The following is an 18,862-nucleotide window of genomic DNA, read 5'->3' on the forward strand; positions in this document are numbered from 1 at the left end:
TCTTCTGGGAATTCCCTGGCGGTCCAGTAGTTAGGACTGTGCTCCCACTGCAGGGGGCACAGGTTTGATCCCTGGCCAAGGAACTAAGATCCCTCATGCTGTGAGGTGTGGCCAAAAAAAAAAAAAAAAAAAGGTTCTTCTAGTTTCTACCTTCTTACTGCAAAAGATTCAAGCAATAACATATGTGGAGCAAATGTGGGTGCTCCCCTGGGGTCTTCCTCATGTCCCACACCCTCACCTACAGGGGTCATGGCCAGTGGCTTGGGGTGTGTCCTTCCAAATTACCTTTCCACACATTTACAAGTGTGCGCTCGTGAGTGCGCACACACACACACACTCAGATGTGGACACAAAGATCACCTGAAACATTTTTTAACCTAAATGGGACCAGATTGTGTGTGGTTCTGTACTTGCTTTTTAAAATTATTATTAAATATACTGGAACCTTTTCCAGGTCAGTAAAATATAAATCTGCTTCATTCTTTCTGACAGCTGCATAGTATTCCATCCTGTGGCTGTACCCATAATTTATTTGGGCATTCCATATTGATATATATTTAAGTATTTCCACTCTTTCCTTTGTATGTACATCTTTCCGCATATGTGCAAGTGTTTTTTTAGGTTGCATTATTAAAAATGGAATTCTTAGGTCAAAGGTTATATAAATTGTTATTTTGATAGATACTAAATTGCCCTATATTTGCCTATAAAGCATTTCTACTACCTGTTAATTTTTGGAACAAAATTGCATTTTTATGTATATAATACTTCTAAGTCGTAAATCATCTTTATTGTTTTATATTAACTGCTTTCTCTTATAGGCTCAGCTGTTTTTATTTATTACATTTCATTTTTTTATAGGATAATTAGATGCTCTGATTCCTTTCTCTTCCTTTTATTTTTTAAGAGCTTCATGATATAAATAGAGGTTAGAGGTTATGCCTCCCATTCTGCAGATGGGGGCCAAGGCTCTAAAAAGGTATGGAATTGGCTAATAGAACATAGTAAGGGCACTGGTTTCCTAAATTCTCCTGCTGACCACTCAGCCTGCAGAAGTAAAATCACAGGGTTCATTTCCAAAAACTACAAATAAGTTCTTCAAACAACACAAGAGTTGCATTTTATCTGACCAAGGGAGCGTGTCCATAAACAGCTCTTGATGACCATCTCCAGGCCTGCCCTGAATGAGCTCCTCTGAGCTGCCTTCGCTGCCTTTCTTCTGAGGCCTGGCCCTGGCGTCACCGGTGGCCGTTTTTCAGCCTTCGGGTATGTGCAGCTCTCTGCCTTCACCCAGCAAGGATGGCTCTTGAGTTTTTGCAGAAGTCTCGTCTAGAAAACATTGACTTCCAGAGGAGGAGGGGAGAATCACTTAGATAATGATGGTGTTTTGAAGGATAAATTAATGTGATACTTAAATTTTTTTTACTGTTTGGAGCTCAGACATAGATCCAAGTACAAGTGACACTGGCCCATAAAAGGAAAATATATTTCTTTTTTCAACAGAGAGCACATCTATTCTATTGCATGTATACTAATAATGGGATTCAGTGACTTTTACCTAAAATATTTACAGGATGCATATTTATTTTTCTGATTTATGATTTGTGCTTATATTTTAATGCCCTTTTCCTCTTTTTCAAAGTGGAAATGCAGAAAATCTATTACTGTCACAGTTCTGATTAGCTGGATGCTACTTAAGTCAGTTTTTTGTTTTTATTTTTTTTTAAGTATTTATTTACTTATTTTATGTATTTGGCTGTGCCGGGTCTTAGTTGCAGCACGTGGGATCATCGTTGCCTCGTATGGGATCTTTATTTGTGGCATATGGGATCTTTAGTTTTGGCATGCATGTGGGATCTAGTTCCCTGACCAGGGATTGAACCCAGGCCCCCTGCACTGGGAGCACGGAACCTTAACCACTGGACCACCAGGAAAGTACCTACTTAAGTCCGTTTTTTTTTCTTAAGTCAGTTTTTTAATGTGATTCTTCTTTTTCCCAGTTTTCTAAAGGAAAGCAAATCTTGAAGGCCGTTTCCTGTCCTGTATCCTACAAGGTTTTCATACTCTCTTCATGCTTTTGTTCTCCTCAGGACGACCCAGCAAACGCGTCGTGGGCACAATGCAAGGTGGAGACTCGGATGACGATGTGAGTCCCGACCAGCTCACTGAGCTGTCCTGGTCTTGGCCGTCTTGGGCCAGCCTCGTAGGCTAGTTTGGCCGAGAAGCTAAGTGTATCTGACCAGTTTAGCACGAGGTGCTGCTTCTCAGCCCGGCCCTTTGCTGGGTTTGTGGCAGAGTTCGACCTCCCAAGGAGCTAGACTCTCTTCTTTGCTAGTTGTTGGCTCATTTCTTTTCTTTTCAAATGAACGTGCTTGCCCTACTTTTTTTTTTTTTCTTCTCATTGTTCTTTCCATTCTCGCTTTCCAAAGATGGAAGCAGCACCAGCTCTCTTAGGTAAATGCAAGACTTCCAGCTCCAAGAAACAGGTTGGTTTTCTTTTTCACCTCCATTTGTGTGTGTGTGAGCCACTTACGGTCAGCAGAGAGCCTTCCCCAAGAGTGATGCCTTGTGTCTGGGGCAAGAAGCCACTCACATGGGTTCCACGGTGAGTGGTGAAGTTACCTAGAGGTCCCTGTGCTAATGAGGAGGCGGGGTGAACACTGAGCCAAGAGACAAGGAAGGTTATCAGGCCCCTGAACTGTAACCTAGAAGAGAAGGGATTCTGCTGAGGGCTGGGATCAAGACCAGGCTTTTCTTCAGCTCCATTCTGGGGAGGGAACCTGAAAGGCAGGCTCTCTCGAGACCAGGGCCCGGAGTGTGACATCAGGTTGCTGATGCCTTGAGCACTGTTGAGTGGATAACTGACTGGGAAACCAATGGAATGGGGAACCAAGGCATCCTTGCTGGGGTCCAGTTATTGGGGCCGCACTGTCCATCGATCTGGGCGTGCCTTCTTTGTTGAGTCCCTGGCAGGGCTGTGAGGCCCAAGAGGCAAAGGTGACTGGACTGATGGAGATCACAGACTTCCCATCAGGCTGAATGCCATGTATGTTTGGAGCACGGCACTAGTGCATGCACATAGCGTGGGCTGATATTCTTGTACAAACAGTTCCATTTATTAGGTACCAATGGTGAATACTTTTAGAGAAATTTACAGGAGGGGAGAGGTCACGCAGATTTGCTGGGCAAGATGCACAGAGAAGATAGGGCCTTGAATTCATAGAAGACAGTCTGTAGAGAAGCAGAAAGACTACCTCCAAAATTTTTTTAACAAAGTAGGGGATGGATGGCTAAATAGCTTCTATCCATCCATCTTACCCATCTGAGACAGAATTAGGGAAAGTCTGGTGTGGAAACTCATGACACTGGCCTCTTTTCTTATGATTTGCTTGATCATTTGTATAGCTTTCTACTTTTCTGAGTAAATGCCTTATTTGTAGCTTAAAATCTCCTCTGTGCCTGTTGCCCCTTATTTATCTCAAGGAGGCTGTTTCCACACATCCCCCTGGGCATAGGGGCTTGTCCTTCACCTGTTCACTCATTCACTTGCCAGGTCCTTGTTGAGTGCCTGTTACGTACCAGGCACTGTTAGGGGTTAGGGGAATACAGCAGTGAACAGAACAAAGCCCCTGCCTTCTTGAGGCTTACATTCCAACGGTCATCAAGCAGATACATCAGGGGTCATGGTGATAAAAATAAAGCAGGTTCAGGGGACAGAGTGACAGGGATGAGGGAGGAGGTCGATGTCTTCTGATTGGTCAGGGAAGGTCTCTGATTAGGTGACATTGGGCAGGGGGCTGAGTGGCAGGAGGAAGGTGATGCTGCGGTAGGGCAGTGAGGCCTAGGAAACATGGTTCCTGAATTCGAGGGCCGGAGGCGGCAGCGTGACTGGGAGTGAGTGAACTGGGGCAGGAGCAGCAGGAGAGGCAGCAGGAGCAGCAGGAGAGGCAGCAGGAGCAGCAGGAGAGGCAGCAGGGGCCACGCACAGCTTTGCAGGATGTGGCGAGGGCTTGCGCTCTCTGAGTGCAGGGGGGAGGTGCTGGAGACCCAGGAGAGCTGACCTGAGTTTCAGAGGAACCAGGTGGGGGACATTTGCAGGGGTCTAGTTCAGAGTGAGGGTGACGGTAGCAGCAGACTGGTGAGAAGTGGTCAGGTTCTGGATGTTTCTAAGGTGAGAACCATTAGGTTTTGTTAATTGGACATGAGGTGTTAGAGAAAGAGAGAAATGCCCTGGTTGTGGCTTAATTGGCTGAAAGCATAGTTTTCATTTCCTGAGGGGGGCAGACCTGAGGAAGGGACTTGAGAGCAGATCAAGAGTCCGGTTTTGGACATTCTCAGTGTGAGCTGCTTGCAAGATGTCCACATGCTGGTGTTGAGGACTTCAAGGGTCAGGTCTGAGCTGGAGATTGAATTTGGGGGAGCCACCCAAAGACCACCACGAGGATAGATGTGATTGCTTGGGGAGAGAGAGTAGAAAGGGAAGAGAGGAGGCCCAAGGCCGACCCTGTATTGCAGAGGTCAGGGCGAGAAAGCAGGTCAGGCAAGCTCTACGGAGAAGACAAGGAAGTGAGGTGGGGCAAGCACCTGAGAGGAGGGGGCCTGGAGCACCGGAAGGGGGTTCCGGGGGAGGAGGAGCAGTCCTGTGTCAGATGCAGCCATGGGTCAAACAGGAGGACGGAGAATTACCTGTAGGATCTGAGTCCATTGAACGTTTCAGTCTTGGGGGACTTGAGGGAGGGGTAAGAGCCTGGCTAGTGGGTGCTTAGAGGGCAGCGAGAGGGGAGCCAGCAGGGATAGCGTGAGTGCAAGCTCGTTCTGGGGGTTTGCTGTGAGGCCACAGGAGAACAGGGCAGAGTAGCTGCAGAGGAAGGTGGGGTTACATTTTAGGGTTTTTTATTTTGTGTTTTTAAGAAGAAGGAGATTGCAGCATGTATGTGTGCAGGTGGGAAGGGTCTATATAGAGTGACTGACCATCCTGGTTTACTGGGGATACAGGACTTGCAGTATGAAAAAGCTGGTTGAGTTGGTCACCCTGATCTAGATGATGAAAGAGAGAATGTCTTTTATTTTGCTCCTTACACCCATTTCCTGAGTGGCTTTCCATCCAAAAGCTGAAATAAGCAACCCCCACCAAGCCCCTGCCCTTCTTGCTGTCCACAGGTGGGTCTCTGGGCCTCCAGTGAGCTTCCGTGCACATCCAGTGGTGCTCCTGAGACGGCGGCGGGAAAGCCACCTTGCAGCTCCAGCCTTGGGTTGCCCGTTGGTGTTTGAGGGTTACTGGTTGGAAGACACATTTATATATGTATTTCAACCGGCAATATATAGACACTGGCCCCGTTCTTATGCTCCCACAGCCTGACTGCTACTCTGGCAAGCTCTTCCTTCATGTGGGTGTTGCTGGTTATTGAGCAAGTAGTAAAAAAGCAAGGTAGGGTCTCTGCTGACATGATGTCAGTAGCAGGACGGGACTCTCAGCTGTATTTGCTGTCTTTTCCTGTAGGAAGACTCAGAGGACAGTGAGATTGACATGGAGGATGATGAAGATGATGACGATTTGGAGGACGAGAGCATTGGTCTCTCACCAGCTAAGCCCAGTCAAAGAGTCCGGAAACCTGAGCCCCTGGATGAGAGTGACAATGACTTCTGACCTTCTTGCCAAGGGACCCAGGCAGACTAAAACCCTCAGATTTGTAGGTAAAGGGGAAATTAAAGGGTCAGAAGGAAATAGGCATTTTGTTGGATAAGCCAGCAGGACTCATTGTTAATGAAGCAAAACCTGTTTCCGCTTTAGCCTCCTTCCTGTGTGTTACTCTACACACTCCAAAGCTTAAACAAGAACCGGAGCAAACCCCAAAGATGATTTTTTTTCCCTTATCTATCTCCTAAAACTTGGGAAATGCATGTGTTCTTAGTGATTCACATCCACAGGACAAAACCTTGAGAAATAACAGCCAACTCTGTGTAAGTCTTGCCGTTATTTTTGTCATACTTTTCCTCTAAAAGTCAGCCGGACCTTCGAGTCCAGACCTGGGGCTAGAACTGGGCACAGGACTCATTTCAGGAGTTGTGGGGGAGTGTCTGACTATTCATCGCATACAGTTCAGAATGTTTATTTTAGATCAGCTTTTGATTCTAGCCTTTATTTTCTTTCTTCTGCATGCTCACGATACCAAGCTTTAAATGTATTTTACTAAAATTGTCTGAAGGAAAGTCAGCTGACTCAGACGAAAACTAGCTTTCCTTGAAAATCAGGCAACAGATTGATGCTCCAGATCATACATACTCCATTTTCTCTCAGAAGGCTGACATTCCTCCTTAGGAAGGAGCAAATTAAGGAAAAAGTTTTGGTACAGATTCATGTTTCTGACCTAAAAAAATAAACCAGAATTGAATTTGATAGAATAGCACTAGAATTTCCCTTCTGTGAAAGGAGAAGTGACAGATAGGTGGAGTTTGGTTTTGTCTTGTTAATACGGAAAGCACAGAGGAGTTTTCATTGATTTCACTTATAAAGTCAGATGACTTGGGAAGTTCTCTCTTAATAAATTTATTTAATACCATATTTTTATATTATTGTTTTATTTGAAAGTATAATTATTTATTTGTACCATAACATATAAATACTTATTTAAGAAGAGTTCATGGGTTATTATATTACATGTGAATTTCAGGAGACTATGTGACAGTGATTTCTATGTTTGCTTTTTTCTCTGTCTTTCCCTCAGTTTTACATAAGAGATTACCCCCTTTTTATAAAAAAGCATTCAGTTAATTCACCAGTAATTTGAGATGTGCCATCTTTGAAACGATAAGCTAACGGGGAAGAGGTGTATCGGGAGCCACATTACCTCCTCAGATGCTGTGACTTTTAAGGCACAAGAGAGTCATTGCATCTCCTTGGATGACATAGCTTTGGTTTACCTGAGTCTGACCTGACTTTTATTTTAAAAAACAAAAATTGTATCTCTGTTTCCCTTATGTGATGCTTTCTTCTAATGGGCATTAACATGGGAGCCCAACCCAAACCACAGATAACACGTCCACAGGTGGAGGCAAGAGCTGCAGCGGCTAGTCATTGTCTCACCTGCTTCTTGTCATCCTTCATCCCTTGATTAACTGACTTTGTGCAGAGTCCTGCGTGGTCTGATGTTTCCTTACTTGAGCAGCATCTTTCAACAAAGGAGCTTCAAGTATGGATCGTAATTATTAATGTACTTCTGTTGCTCTGACAGATCCGGGAGTCAGATGTGTGCAGGGGCCTTACGATTTGGTGTCATTTGGTTTGGTCAAGCAGCAGAACAGACTCAGGCCCCAGAGAAGATTGTGTGATTAGGTCAATGAAAAACTAGCTTTTAGATCATTGCTGACAGCTTTTTTTGTTTTTTTGCTGTGTAATCAAAGGACCTCTTAAAATGCTTTAAAATACATGTATTGGCAGAAAATGTAAAGGAACTTTTTAAGTCCTCAGTTTTTATTGGTGGGGATAACTATCGAGGATGTCCATTGGGAATTCTGAAGAACTGTTTCCCTTTTATCTGGGGCAGGAAGAAGAAATACAAGATCTCTTTCACTAGTATTTTAAACTGTAACATCATTTATGCATACTGCATAAATATCACAACTGTTAGATTGGCCCAGGGGACTCATGTGTGCTAGAACACAGGACTGGCTGAATTAGAAGTGAACTAAAAGCTTCTGCCTCCTACCCAGAACAGAAGTCCTTTCTATAAGGATGCGACTGGAGCAGGAAGACAAAGGGCTCAAGAAGTAATGTCATTAGGGGAAAATGGAACTGATAGGATAACCAATATGTCTGTAGGAAACAGTATTCAGATTTTACTTTTCTGTTAGATCGTTTGGAAAAATTAAGCAGTAGTGACATAGAAAGTTTAAAATGATGCAACTTTTAATTCTAGAAAGAACAATAAATTATATAGGAAGAAAATGGCTCAGCAGTGATCATCAATACTAATAAAATCATAAAATAAACACTAAATAATGATTTACCCAAGAATCATGCTGTAACTGTATTGGAAGGATGGAGAAACAAAGTGGGGACATACGGTGATATACGTACAAGTGCCATTTCCCATAATAGAAAGCTAATAGATAATCTCTAAAATGATAAAACAAGAACTAGTGTATGTATGACATTTAGCTTTGGGGTGGAGAGGTATTCAGGAAGGGGAGGAATAGGACAGGAGATTGTTCTTTCCCATTATAAGCCTAGTACTCTGACTTTTTAAACTGTGTATTACTACACATTTTGTCCTGATGAAAATGAATTTTTTAAAAAGATAAATGTACAGGCAGGAAAGGGGTGAGGGCTGGAGATTCAGGTTTGAGAATCATTTGTGTATAAGATTCCTCAGGGGAGAACACGTGGGATGAGAAGAGAGCTAAGGGTGGAAGCCTGTGTCTAAGGGGAGAGTCCACGAGGAGCCAGGAGAGACTGGGAAAGTATTTTCTAGATTTTCTAAAGTGAATGTATTTTTCCTTTAATAATCAGGAGAAATATGTTTAGTTTTTCAAAGAGTGATAATGAGAAGGTGGAAGGATTGGAAGATGGTAATGTTATGGAATCCAGGGCAGGGGAGAATTTCCCAAGAAGGGAGAGGTGAACAATGTGAGGTCCTTGCTGTAAGTGAGCTTGAGTCAGAGAAGTCACTGAAATGGACAGTTAGGAAATCTCTGGTGACCTCAACAAGGAAAAGCAAGATAGCAGGTGAGGGTTGAAGAGAGGTTGGGATTTGAAGTGAGTATTGGTGACTATTTGGAAGGTGGGTGGTCATAAGTGAAAATGGAAGGCAGAGCCAGGGAAGAGTGGGATCAAAGAACATTTTGGAGGGGCAGAGGGCCTTTTTTTTTTTTTTTTTTTAAGAGGAACATGAACATGGCTTTTTAACTGAAGGGAACTAGCCTGTGGAATGAGAGGGGTTGAGTCTGTGGGAGAGAGAGAGGGAGGAAGTGACTGTGTGTGTAATGATGAAGCAAAGTTTGCATTAGGAGCCATTCTGCTTAAATATGTGTTGTATATTGAAAACATACACACCAGATAACCATTTGGGTTGGTGCTGCTATTTGGGGTAAGAAGGCTAAGGCTGATTTCATGGTCTTTTACACCTGGATTTCTATAGTGTCTATTGTAGATACGGCCCAAAACAGTTCTCTTGACTTGGGCATCAGGTAGAGTACCCAGAATACTGAGACATTGCCTTAGAAGCTGAGTCAAAGTAGCCCTAGACTAAAGGATGGCTGATCCTGACTAGCAAATCTTCAAAGCAAGTTTTGAAAGGATCCAACTGTTTCTAGGTAATTGTGTCCCAGAATAAAGCTCAAGAATATTTTAAGGAATATGAAAATAGTCAATACCCAACAAGATAAAATTTTCAATGTCTGGGATCAAATCAAAAATTACCAGGTATAATAAGAAAAGTCAAGAAATGATGCAAAAATGACAGTTGATAGAATTAGTAGAAAGGGACATTCAGACAGTTATAACTGTATTCCATATATTCAGACGGTAGAGGAACGCATGAGCAGGTTGTGAGATATGGAAGATGGAAAGAAAGTCTCACACAGTACTGCTAGAGATTTAAAAAAATGAGAGGACTGTGCAAGCTGAGATTAAGATCAGATTAGACACTGCAGAAGAAAACATTACTGATCCTGAAGACACAGGGGCATGTTTGTCCAAAATGGAATACAAAAAAGACCCCCAAAATCCCATTGTGCTGATTATCAATTTATTGCCTCAGCTCCAAATTCACCTTTTGGCCTGCTCTGTGATAGTGGAGCTATTCGTTGTAAATCTCTCTCCTTTGCTAGCCAGCAAGATGTTAAGCCTCGTCAGTAGGGTGCTAGAGAGACTTTGAAGGAGAGAAGAGGGGCCTTTACTTCCAATTCCCAGTGCGGCTGCTTTCGAAGTTCCTGGAGAGCACACTTTTTTCTCCACTGCTTTGGCCTCTGAGTTTTCTCCAGTGCTAGGTTCCTGCAAAGGCACAGCTTTCTCTAGCATTTGGCTACTGCAACTACTGTCTGTCACATTCTCAGCTTAGCCAGAAACAGTGCAAACCAGAAGACAGTATCGCAACATCTTGAAAGTGCTGAAAGAAAAAACTGTCACCCTGGAATTCTATACCCAGCAAAAATATCTTTCAAAACCAGTGATCCAGTAAAGACTATAACTAGACCTATGTTCAAATGTCCCCAACTTCCAAATAATGTTCTTTATAGCTGATTTTTTCCCTCTAGTCTAGGATCCAATCAAAGATCTTAAGTTGTTATGACTCTTCAATAATATCCTTTCGTTTAAAATAGTCCCCAGCCTTTTGTATTTTTCATGATGTTGACGTTTTCTAAGAGGTCAGGCTAGTTTTTCCTTTTTTTTCCCCAGAATGCCCCTCCATTTGGATTTTGTCTGACTGTTCATTCATGATTAGATTCAAGTAGACATTTTCGGCAAGAATAAAATACATCAGTGACGTGTCCTTTTTTATAAATTAATTTATTTTTGGCTGTGTTGGGTCTTCATTGCTGCGTACAGGCTTTCTCTAGTTATGGCGAGCAGGGGCTACTCTTTGTTGCGGTGCACGGGCTTCTCATTGCAGTGGCTTCTCTTGTTGTGGAGCACAGGCTCTAGGCATGTGGGCTTCAGTAGTTGTGGCACGTGGGCTCAGTAGTTGTGGCTCGCAGGCTCTAGAGCTCAGGCTCGGTAGTTGTGGCACACGGGCTTAGTTGCTCCGCGGCATGTGGGATCTTCCCTGGGCAGGGAAAGGGACACAGGGGAACCTGTGTCCCTTGCATTGGCAGGCAGATTCTTAACCACTGTGCCACCAGGGAAGTCCCAAAATGTCTCCATTTTTAAGGAACCTTTGTAAATACCCCTCTGTGGGGTGATACTTTGAGACTGTGATTTTCTTCCCTAATAGGCTTTTATCCATGGTTTTATCATCCAATGATGATTCTTGCCCAAATACTCTTTTTGTTGTTGTTGTTTTTTGCAGTACACGGGCCTCTCACCGTTGTGGCCTCTCCCGTTGCGGAGCACAGGCTCTGGACGCGCAGGCTCAGCAGCCATGGCTCACGGGCCTAGCCACTCCACGGCATGTGGGATCTTCCCGGACTGGGGCACGAACCCCTGTCCCCTGCATCGGCAGGTGGACTCTCAACCACTGCACCACCAGGGAAGCCCCCAAATACTCATTTTTAAAGGAACATTTGGAACATAGTTCCTATTCAAATTTAAAAGTGATAATTACTTTATAATTTTCATAAGCATTTTCCTTGGTTATTTAGTTGATGAGAGCTGTGATGTCCGTTTGGAATATTTTTCCTTTCAACACGGACAGATGTCTGAGGGAATTTATGCCACATGGAAGCTCGCCTTTCTTGCCCTTACAGGGAAGCTGTAGCCACAGTAGTGCTTTGGGAAGCCTAATATATATTATGGCATTGACATTTAATGTGCCATTGATAACCACTATGCCAAATTCCAAATGACATATAGCAGACAAAATCAGAGATTTTGTAATGGATAAAAGATGGCAAAAACCTTGGAGAACTTTTTTGGTCTGTCTCCAGAATCCTATAATTGAAGCCTTCATTTCTCTTTAAAATTTTTTCATAATTTTTCCATATGACTCTAAGGATCATACTCCTAAATCCTGTTTTTCGTCTTGAGAAAAGAAAGAGAGGTCCCCTCTGTCGCGGATGCCAAATTGATACTCTTCATGGGCTTGAAGATGGCAACTCATTTCAGAGTGAGGGGGATGATTTTAGCCAGGTCAGTGGAAAAGGGCAGTAATGATAAGAAAAAGTAGGGGCACATGAAGACCTCAGGATATAAATGGCTCCAACTGGCTTCTTACTTGCTGAGTTCTGAGGCCTGTCCCTGATCCCCTTGGAGGAAGACCCTCCTTTCCTTGTGCTGTAGCACAGTGTTCATCGCTCCCCTGCCTGGACTGACCCTGGACCAGGAGAGGTGCTTGTGTCCTCCTTTGGCAGCACCACTCCTGCCTCCTTGTAGAAGACCAGCTCTCCTGCAGGTCAGCATCATTCCCAGAACACAGGAAGGCACCTTGGAAAGTGGTCTTTTTGTTGGAAAGCTTCCAGCTGTGTCTCTGCTGTTCTTCTGCCTGGTCCACCAAGAACTTCTTTTGCTCACATTTCAACAGTGCACGAGGAGGCATTTGTCTTGATAGCCTCTGAGATCATCCTGGCACCAGATTCTCCAATGTGATTTCCCTGGAGACTAGAAGAGAAGGATTAGGACAGGGCTTGAGAAATTGACTGAAGGGCTGGAGGCCTGAAGATTCTCATTAGTAAAGCACAGATGGTCACTACATAAAATGCAGAACCCAGTGTGAAACCTTTGTGCTTCCAGGATTCCTCCTGTGGACAAGGCTCAGCATGGCTCCCTCTTATACTGAGTTCCCTGGCAGAGCTGCTAAGGGGCCTGGGAGTCAGCTGGCTCCGAAACTCAGGCGGAAGGCAGGGTCTACCCTGGGAGCAGTTCTAAGGGTGAGCAAGGATGGCAGGAATGGGCAGATGCTGCTGAGCCCCACTCACTTGATGTGCCGTAGCCCATGGTTTCCAGACAGTGCGGTGGCAACACATATCGCCCCGTCCATTCCCAAGGAATTCTCTTGGAGACTAGGCAGAGAAAAGATGGAGACACCACAGTGAGCCATTCAGGACAGAAGAACACTCCCCAGGAAGCAGCACTGCACATCTTGGGACAAGTCTGAGACTGATTTATCCACAGGCGCCATAGCAACAGCAAAGTGGCATTTAACCCTGAGACCTGTGTCTGCAGGCCGCCAGGTTGTCTCGTCCAGGTGCCGTGGCGGACATAAGACCAAAAATGCAGAAGTGAACAAACCCATCCACAATATGGACTATAGTAATCAGAATAGTGTCAGCTATTTGTACTCGGAAGGAAGCAGCTACAGAGGAAATCAAGCGCGTCTTATGCCACGGGGGAGGTTCCAGAAGAGAAGTCTGCTGTTTTAAGGCGCAGGTAGGTCTATACAACCACTCACTTGAGTCTTCGGAGACTTGAGTTGACCCTCAGAGCATTCGCCAGGGCTTTGGCTCCGGCCACCCCAATGGCATTTCCTCTTAAGCTGTTGGGAAAGATGGGAACCCTAAGGCACAGTGACAGCTGAGAGGTGAACACGGTACCTCTTCAGGTGAGCATGAGTTACTTAGTAACCACGGGCGGGTGGCGGTACAGTAAGGTTGCTCCTTCCTCACTCCTGGGCACAGAACAGAAATTGGCTCTGGGGAGCAGGATGCAGGGAGGGGTGAGGTCAACCCAACCTGGTGGTTTGTTGGAACTCTTATCCTCCGTTTTCATTCCAAAGAAAGAGCTGGGCCCAGACCGGAGCAGCAACCCTCCATCCAGAGGTGCCCGTGTGCTCGGAGCCACAGAACAGCAGGAGCAGGGATGACCCAGACATCCTGAGAGTCCCACAGAGGTTGGGGCCCCAGGTTTGATCTTCTCACAGACCGGGTCAGTGGCCACTGGCCACCCCAGGCCTGGGGACATGTTCAGCCTGGGCAAGGCCAAGGAGAGGACCAACAAGTGACTCCCAGGAAAAGGGGTGACATGGGTTTGGGGAAGCTGGGGCCTGCCCAATATATGTGAAGATATTTAAATGATTTGGGAGTTTCCGTGTACATTTCCCCCTTCCATATCTGTTCATTTCGAGTCAACATCTTGGTTTCTTTGGGCAAGAGGCTGTAGCCAGAGACTGGAATACTTACTCAAGAATCTCCAAGGTTCTGTTCACAGCCAGGGCCTCCCCGAGTGCCTGGGCCCCAGGGGCAGCAATGGAGGCCACCTGGAGACTGTAAAAGGAGATGCAGTCAACACAGACAGGCAGCCTTTCTGGCCCTCACACCCACCCGGGTCCAACTGCATCCATACTCGCCCTTCATTTCCACTACCTCTTGACTTAGGGCTGAAAGTGGTGAAATAGCACTGAAAGTTGTTGGCCCTGGTCTGTCCAAAGAACGCTGCATCTCCTGTCTGCACTGATGCTAGACAGAGATCTGGATGCTATGGATATAGGAAGTAGAGGTGGTCTCCCGGAGAGTTTGGGGGGTAATACTCCCTGCACCCCTAGTTCTTTCTAGATGTCCGGTGACCCAGTTGCTAATATTAGGAAAATCAAACCCACCTTCCTTGACTAGGAAGCAAAAATGACGGTTAATGTGAAAGGATGGTTAAGGGCCAGCTTCCTGGGCTGCTGTGCATATCAGGACTTACTAGAGAGCAGTGAGGGCTGTGTTCGCCTTTAGCGCACTGGCCACTGCAGAAGCGCCTTCGTCCCCGATGGCATTTTCCTGTAAACTGAACATAGAGCCTGAACTCTGGGTGCACGGAACAGGGGCCAACGCTGTGGCAGGACATGCTGAGCATGGACCTTCTAGATTTAAATCAGACCACACACACCATAGCAGACCATCTTCCCAGGGTCACCCTGGGGATCACTGTACTTCCTGTGTGGCCACTGCAGCCCCGTGGCCACCTAATGCATGTGCTCAGGGGTCTGGGGTCTGCATGAGTCTGGACCGTCAGAGCCAAACCAGAAAAGGGACACGTGGACATACTGTCAATAAGAGCTTGGTGTGCTTTGCAAAGCCATCCAGAAAATCAAAGCGCTCAATCCTCGGGCCATTCTTGCTGGTCAGTGTTTTACATCTTTTTTCCCCCCTTTCCTTCCACATTGGAGGAAAGTGGCAGGCCCTGGAGCAATAAATGATTAAGAGTTTAGTTCAAGTGGACGTTGGTATGTTTGAGGGAGCAATTTGCAGTGATAATTTTAACAGACATTTGAGTATATTGGGTGCCAGCAAGCCCAGTTCCAGCTTCTTGGAGCTCAGGTGGGGAGACAGATGAGAGTTACCAACTGCAGGGTGCTGGGAGGGCCCTGTAGAGTCTCCTTCCCCAGTGTGGTCACAGAGGCTGCCCAGCAGAAATAGGTCTAAACCAAACCTGCAGGTGAGAGAGGGGGGAGGGCCTGGCACATCTAAGGAAACCAAAGAAATCGAGTTGAGTTGTTGGAGTGTGTAATGAGGCTGAGGGGGTGCAAAGGAAGCAAATCTTTAGGGGCCTTGGAAGCCACGCTAAGGGTTGGACTTCACTCTGCAGGCACCAGGCAGCCATTTAAACACCTTATCTAGGATGGGAACAGATTTACGTTTGGGAAAGATCTTTGGCCAGCAGTATGAGGATGGACTGATGTGGAGGCTGTGGCAGTGATGCAGGTGAGTGCTGCTGGCGGCCTGGACAGCGGCCGTGAGGGTAGAGGGTGGGTGGTGGAACATTGGGGGAAGAATTGACAGGATTTGGAGATGAGGTGCAGGTGGGAAATGAGAAGGCGATGTTTCTAGCTTGCACAGTTGGTTGCTGGATCCCCTCACAAGGTGAGGAGCCAAGAAGCAGACTTGTGGGGGAGATAAGTCAGTGGGAAGTGGAGTGGGCAGTGGACACGTGGGTCTGGAGCTCAGGAGAGAGGTCTGAGCTGTAGATGTGGGGGCCACCAGGACTTTGAAGGGAATTGGAGCCCTGAGTTAGGAGGAGCTTCTAGAAAGAGACATCATTCAAGGGAAGATGACCCAGGACAGAACCTTGAGGAGTACCGTATTTAGAGTCAAACGGAAGGACCAGCCAGACAAGGAATATCTTGGAAGTTGAGGGAGAAGTATTCGGCATGAAAAGCAGATGAGGCTCAAAGGTTAAACACGGAGTGACCATCTGACCCAGCAGTTCTGCTCCCAGGTGTACACACAAGAGAATTAAAAGCATGTGTCCACACGGAAACTTCTGTATGAATGCTCACGGCAGCATTATTCATAATAGCCAAAAAGTGGAAACAACCCAAGTGTCCATCAGTGGGTGAGTGGATAAACATGTCTATCCATGCAGTGGAATATTATTTACTCATAAAAAGGAATGAAGTACTGATACATGCTGCAATGCAGATGAACCTTGAAAACATACTAAATGAAAGACGTGAGTCACGAAAGACGTCATTTACATGAAATGTCCAAAACAGGTAAATCCATAGAGACAGCAGATTAGGGAACTGGGGGACTTGGTTGGAGGCAGGGGAATGGGGAGTGACTGCTAATGAGTATGAAGTTTCTTTTGGGGTGATTGAAAGGTTCTAAAATTGATTGCAGTGATATTGCATGACTGTGAATATACTAGAAACCAGCGACGTGTACACCTTAAATGGGTGTATTATATCTCAACAAAGCTGTTGTTTTGTTTTTTGGGTTTTTTTGCAGTATGCGGGCCTCTTACTGTTGCGGCCCCTCCCGCTGTGGAGCACAGGCTCCAGACACGTAGGCTCAGCGGCCATGGCTCACGGGCCCAGCCGCTCCGCGGCATGTGGGATCCTCCCAGACCGGGGGCACAAACCCATGTCCCCTGCATCGGCAGGCAGACTCTCAACCACTGCACCACCAGGGAAGCCCTCAACAAAGCTGCTTTTTTTTAAATAGCAGATGAGATGGAAACCTGCCCGCTAGCCTTAGAGCAGAGGAGGCTGTGTGCTGAGGGTGTGAGCCCTGCACCTGGTGGGCACCGAGGTTGTAGATTTTCCTGCCCCCTCTCCCCCCCTGCGGAGGCCCCACTTACTCAAGGCTGGTCAGGCTCGTGTTGAGCTGTAGTGCTTGTCCCAGGGCCTTGGCAGCGCCGGCCTGGATAAAGTTCCACTGCAGGCTGGGCAGACACACAGACATGATTGCGTGGCCCAGGGCAGAGCCCAGAAGGTCCTAGGGGCTCCAGAAAGAAGGGGCTTCTCCTGGGAGAGTGACCACAGGGAATGGGGTCCCTGAAGGACGAGGTCCTGACCAAGGTGGGCAGAATGCCTGCAGCCCCCCTCAGGCTAGTCCCAAGGGGCCTACGTGCACTCTGGTTAGTGGAGGGCACAGGGACAGGCTCAAATAGAATCCAGGTGGCCCTGCATGAAGCATGTGACAGAAGCACAGCGTGGGCACACACCTCCCACCATTGGCCTCTCTGTGGAACGGCCCCAGGGAGCAGAGCAGGGGGCAGGGCACAGCCTAAAGGCCCTGAGGCCATGTTGCTGGTGGGAGTGGGGCCAGGGCCCTAAGCCGGACTTGGCCTTCTGCCTCCCCTGGTTTGAGTGGTCCTGCAGCTCTGTGAGCGGACAAATGGACAGGGCAGGGAGGGTGCGTGGAAGACTCACTGAAGGGATGTGAGGGCACAGTTTTCTCTCACTGCCACTGCAATGGCCTGGGCGCCCTGGTCGTGGAGCAGGTTGGCTGTCAGGCTGGGAGGAGGGGAACAGGGGCAAGTGAGTGGGAGCTGGCAGTGCAGCCCCCGTTCTTGCTCACTGGGGGATCCAGACCTCTGCCGTGTTGTCCCCGACCCCTCCACCCCAGGACTTCATCGTGTCTCCTGGGATTGCCTGGCTCACGCTCTTGGGGTACTTCAGTGTACCAGGTGCTGTGCCCAGCATGTGTCCTGGACCATTGAACTGCATCCTGGCAAGCCCATGGGGGGTGGGGGGCAGGGGGCAGGCTCTGCTCAGTGAGCTTCCACGACAGGTCACCTGCCAGGAGGTGGCAGAGCCGCCTGGGGACTCACTCATTCCTGATCCCTGTTCTGGGAGCCCCTCCTACTTGCTCATATATTGTTGCCAGGGAGTGGGGGTCGGGGGGTCAGGGCAGGGAGAGTGTTGCCACTCACTTCATCCTCCTGTAATTTACGACATAGAGCGGGGGACTTGTGTCAGGGTTGCCACCGGGCAGCAGGTCTCCCAGTCCCCCCACCAACCAGGTCCTTCTCGCACAATGGCGGGGGCGCCAAGGGTCTGCCATCGACTCCCAGCTCTGGGTGAGTGAGGCCCTAGGTGGCATAAAGAGCCTTAGGAAGCACAGCCTGCCCCCCTCACGTACTCCAGGCTCTTCAGGGTGCTGTTGGTGCGGAGAGCCCGAGCCAGATCCTGGGCTCCCTCCGGGCTGATGGAGTTTTCTCGCAGGCTGAGGAAAGAGAGGACCGTGAACTGCTGACTGACAGGGGAGGCCTGCCAGGTGCTCAGGCTGTGAAAAGCTGAGAGCCCCAGGTGGAACCTGGGCCAAGGTGGGAAAAGCCTGCTCTAGGAAGTCCCCCTCTGACGGCTCACCATTCAGATGTACCCACACCCCCCCAGGACTGTCAGCAGTAGGAGACAGTCCAGGAGGAAGAGGATAAGATGACAGGACCTCAGAGGTGTGAAGGGAGGGGAAGGCCAGCATGCTTGGGGGCCTACAGGCTTGCCCGTAGGAAGGGAGCTGCAGATACAGCCAGCTGAGGGCCAGAGCTGCCCCTGCCTCCCCAGTGAGCAGGGGGAGCACAGGCTGCCAGGCTCTAGAACCAAGCTGCCCAACCATAGATCCTCCCCATCACAGGCCCCTGGGGGTGGGGGTGTGGGCTTCCCAGCACCAGCCTTTCCTTCCATGCCCCAAAGTCCCTTCAGACACCCTGGCCAAAGGGACGCCCTCAGATGGAGAGGGAGGCGGGGACTTACTTGAGGCTGAGGAGCATCTGGTTGGTACAGAGGGCTTCCATCAGCGCTGCCACTCCCAGGTCACTGATGGAATTGCTTTGCAGGCTGCAGACAGAGGACAGGACGCACTTTGATGTGGCTGTCTCAGGATGCGGAGGGAGTCCAGCCTGGGGCTGCAGGCACTGAGTTCAGCAGGGAGTTGGGGGAGCCCTGTGCTGCCCCCATGGCCCTTCTCATCCCATTTCCCGCATTCCGGCTCCTGCTAGGTCAGGGCAGGTGGGTCTAGCACAACCAGTGCCGAAGTTTACACGCTGCCTTGATTACAGTGGCTC

The 18,862-nt window shown here is 47.8% G+C and overlaps 2 protein-coding genes across 15 annotated transcripts in view; one reads left to right on the forward strand and one right to left on the reverse strand.

Moving 5' to 3' along the window:
* Positions 1-6,560, forward strand: part of IFT38 (intraflagellar transport 38) — a 40,505-nt gene extending 33,945 nt beyond the window's left edge. For 6 of the 8 annotated variants that reach the window (XM_024759574.1, XM_024759578.1, XM_024759580.1 and 3 more), the window contains 3 exons: positions 2,091-2,146; positions 2,430-2,486; positions 5,501-6,560. In XM_024759574.1, coding sequence (XP_024615342.1) covers positions 2,091-2,146; positions 2,430-2,486; positions 5,501-5,647 — 260 coding nt within the window. In that variant the 3' untranslated portion in view covers positions 5,648-6,560. The remainder of the gene's footprint in view (positions 1-2,090; positions 2,147-2,429; positions 2,487-5,500) is intronic. The other 2 variants (XM_024759577.1, XM_024759579.1) reach the window with 1 other exon arrangement.
* A 4,536-nt stretch (positions 6,561-11,096) lies between these two features.
* The window catches only part of NLRC3 (NLR family CARD domain containing 3), a 38,266-nt gene continuing 30,500 nt past the window's right edge, over positions 11,097-18,862 (reverse strand). For 6 of the 7 annotated variants that reach the window (XM_024759686.1, XM_024759682.1, XM_024759684.1 and 3 more), the window contains 9 exons: positions 18,552-18,635; positions 17,941-18,024; positions 17,229-17,312; positions 16,655-16,738; positions 14,276-14,359; positions 13,771-13,854; positions 13,044-13,127; positions 12,571-12,654; positions 11,097-12,253 (listed from right to left, as the gene is read on the reverse strand). In XM_024759686.1, coding sequence (XP_024615454.1) covers positions 12,163-12,253; positions 12,571-12,654; positions 13,044-13,127; positions 13,771-13,854; positions 14,276-14,359; positions 16,655-16,738; positions 17,229-17,312; positions 17,941-18,024; positions 18,552-18,635 — 763 coding nt within the window. In that variant the 3' untranslated portion in view covers positions 11,097-12,162. Of the gene's footprint in view, positions 12,254-12,570; positions 12,655-13,043; positions 13,128-13,770; positions 13,855-14,275; positions 14,360-16,421; positions 16,821-17,228; positions 17,313-17,940; positions 18,025-18,551; positions 18,636-18,862 lie in introns of those variants that run through there. The other variant, XM_024759687.1, reaches the window with a different exon arrangement.

This window comes from Neophocaena asiaeorientalis, unplaced genomic scaffold (assembly GCF_003031525.2).
Source record: "Neophocaena asiaeorientalis asiaeorientalis breed wild unplaced genomic scaffold, Neophocaena_asiaeorientalis_V1.1 scaffold254, whole genome shotgun sequence".
In the NCBI taxonomy this organism is placed as follows: domain Eukaryota; kingdom Metazoa; phylum Chordata; class Mammalia; order Artiodactyla; family Phocoenidae; genus Neophocaena; species Neophocaena asiaeorientalis.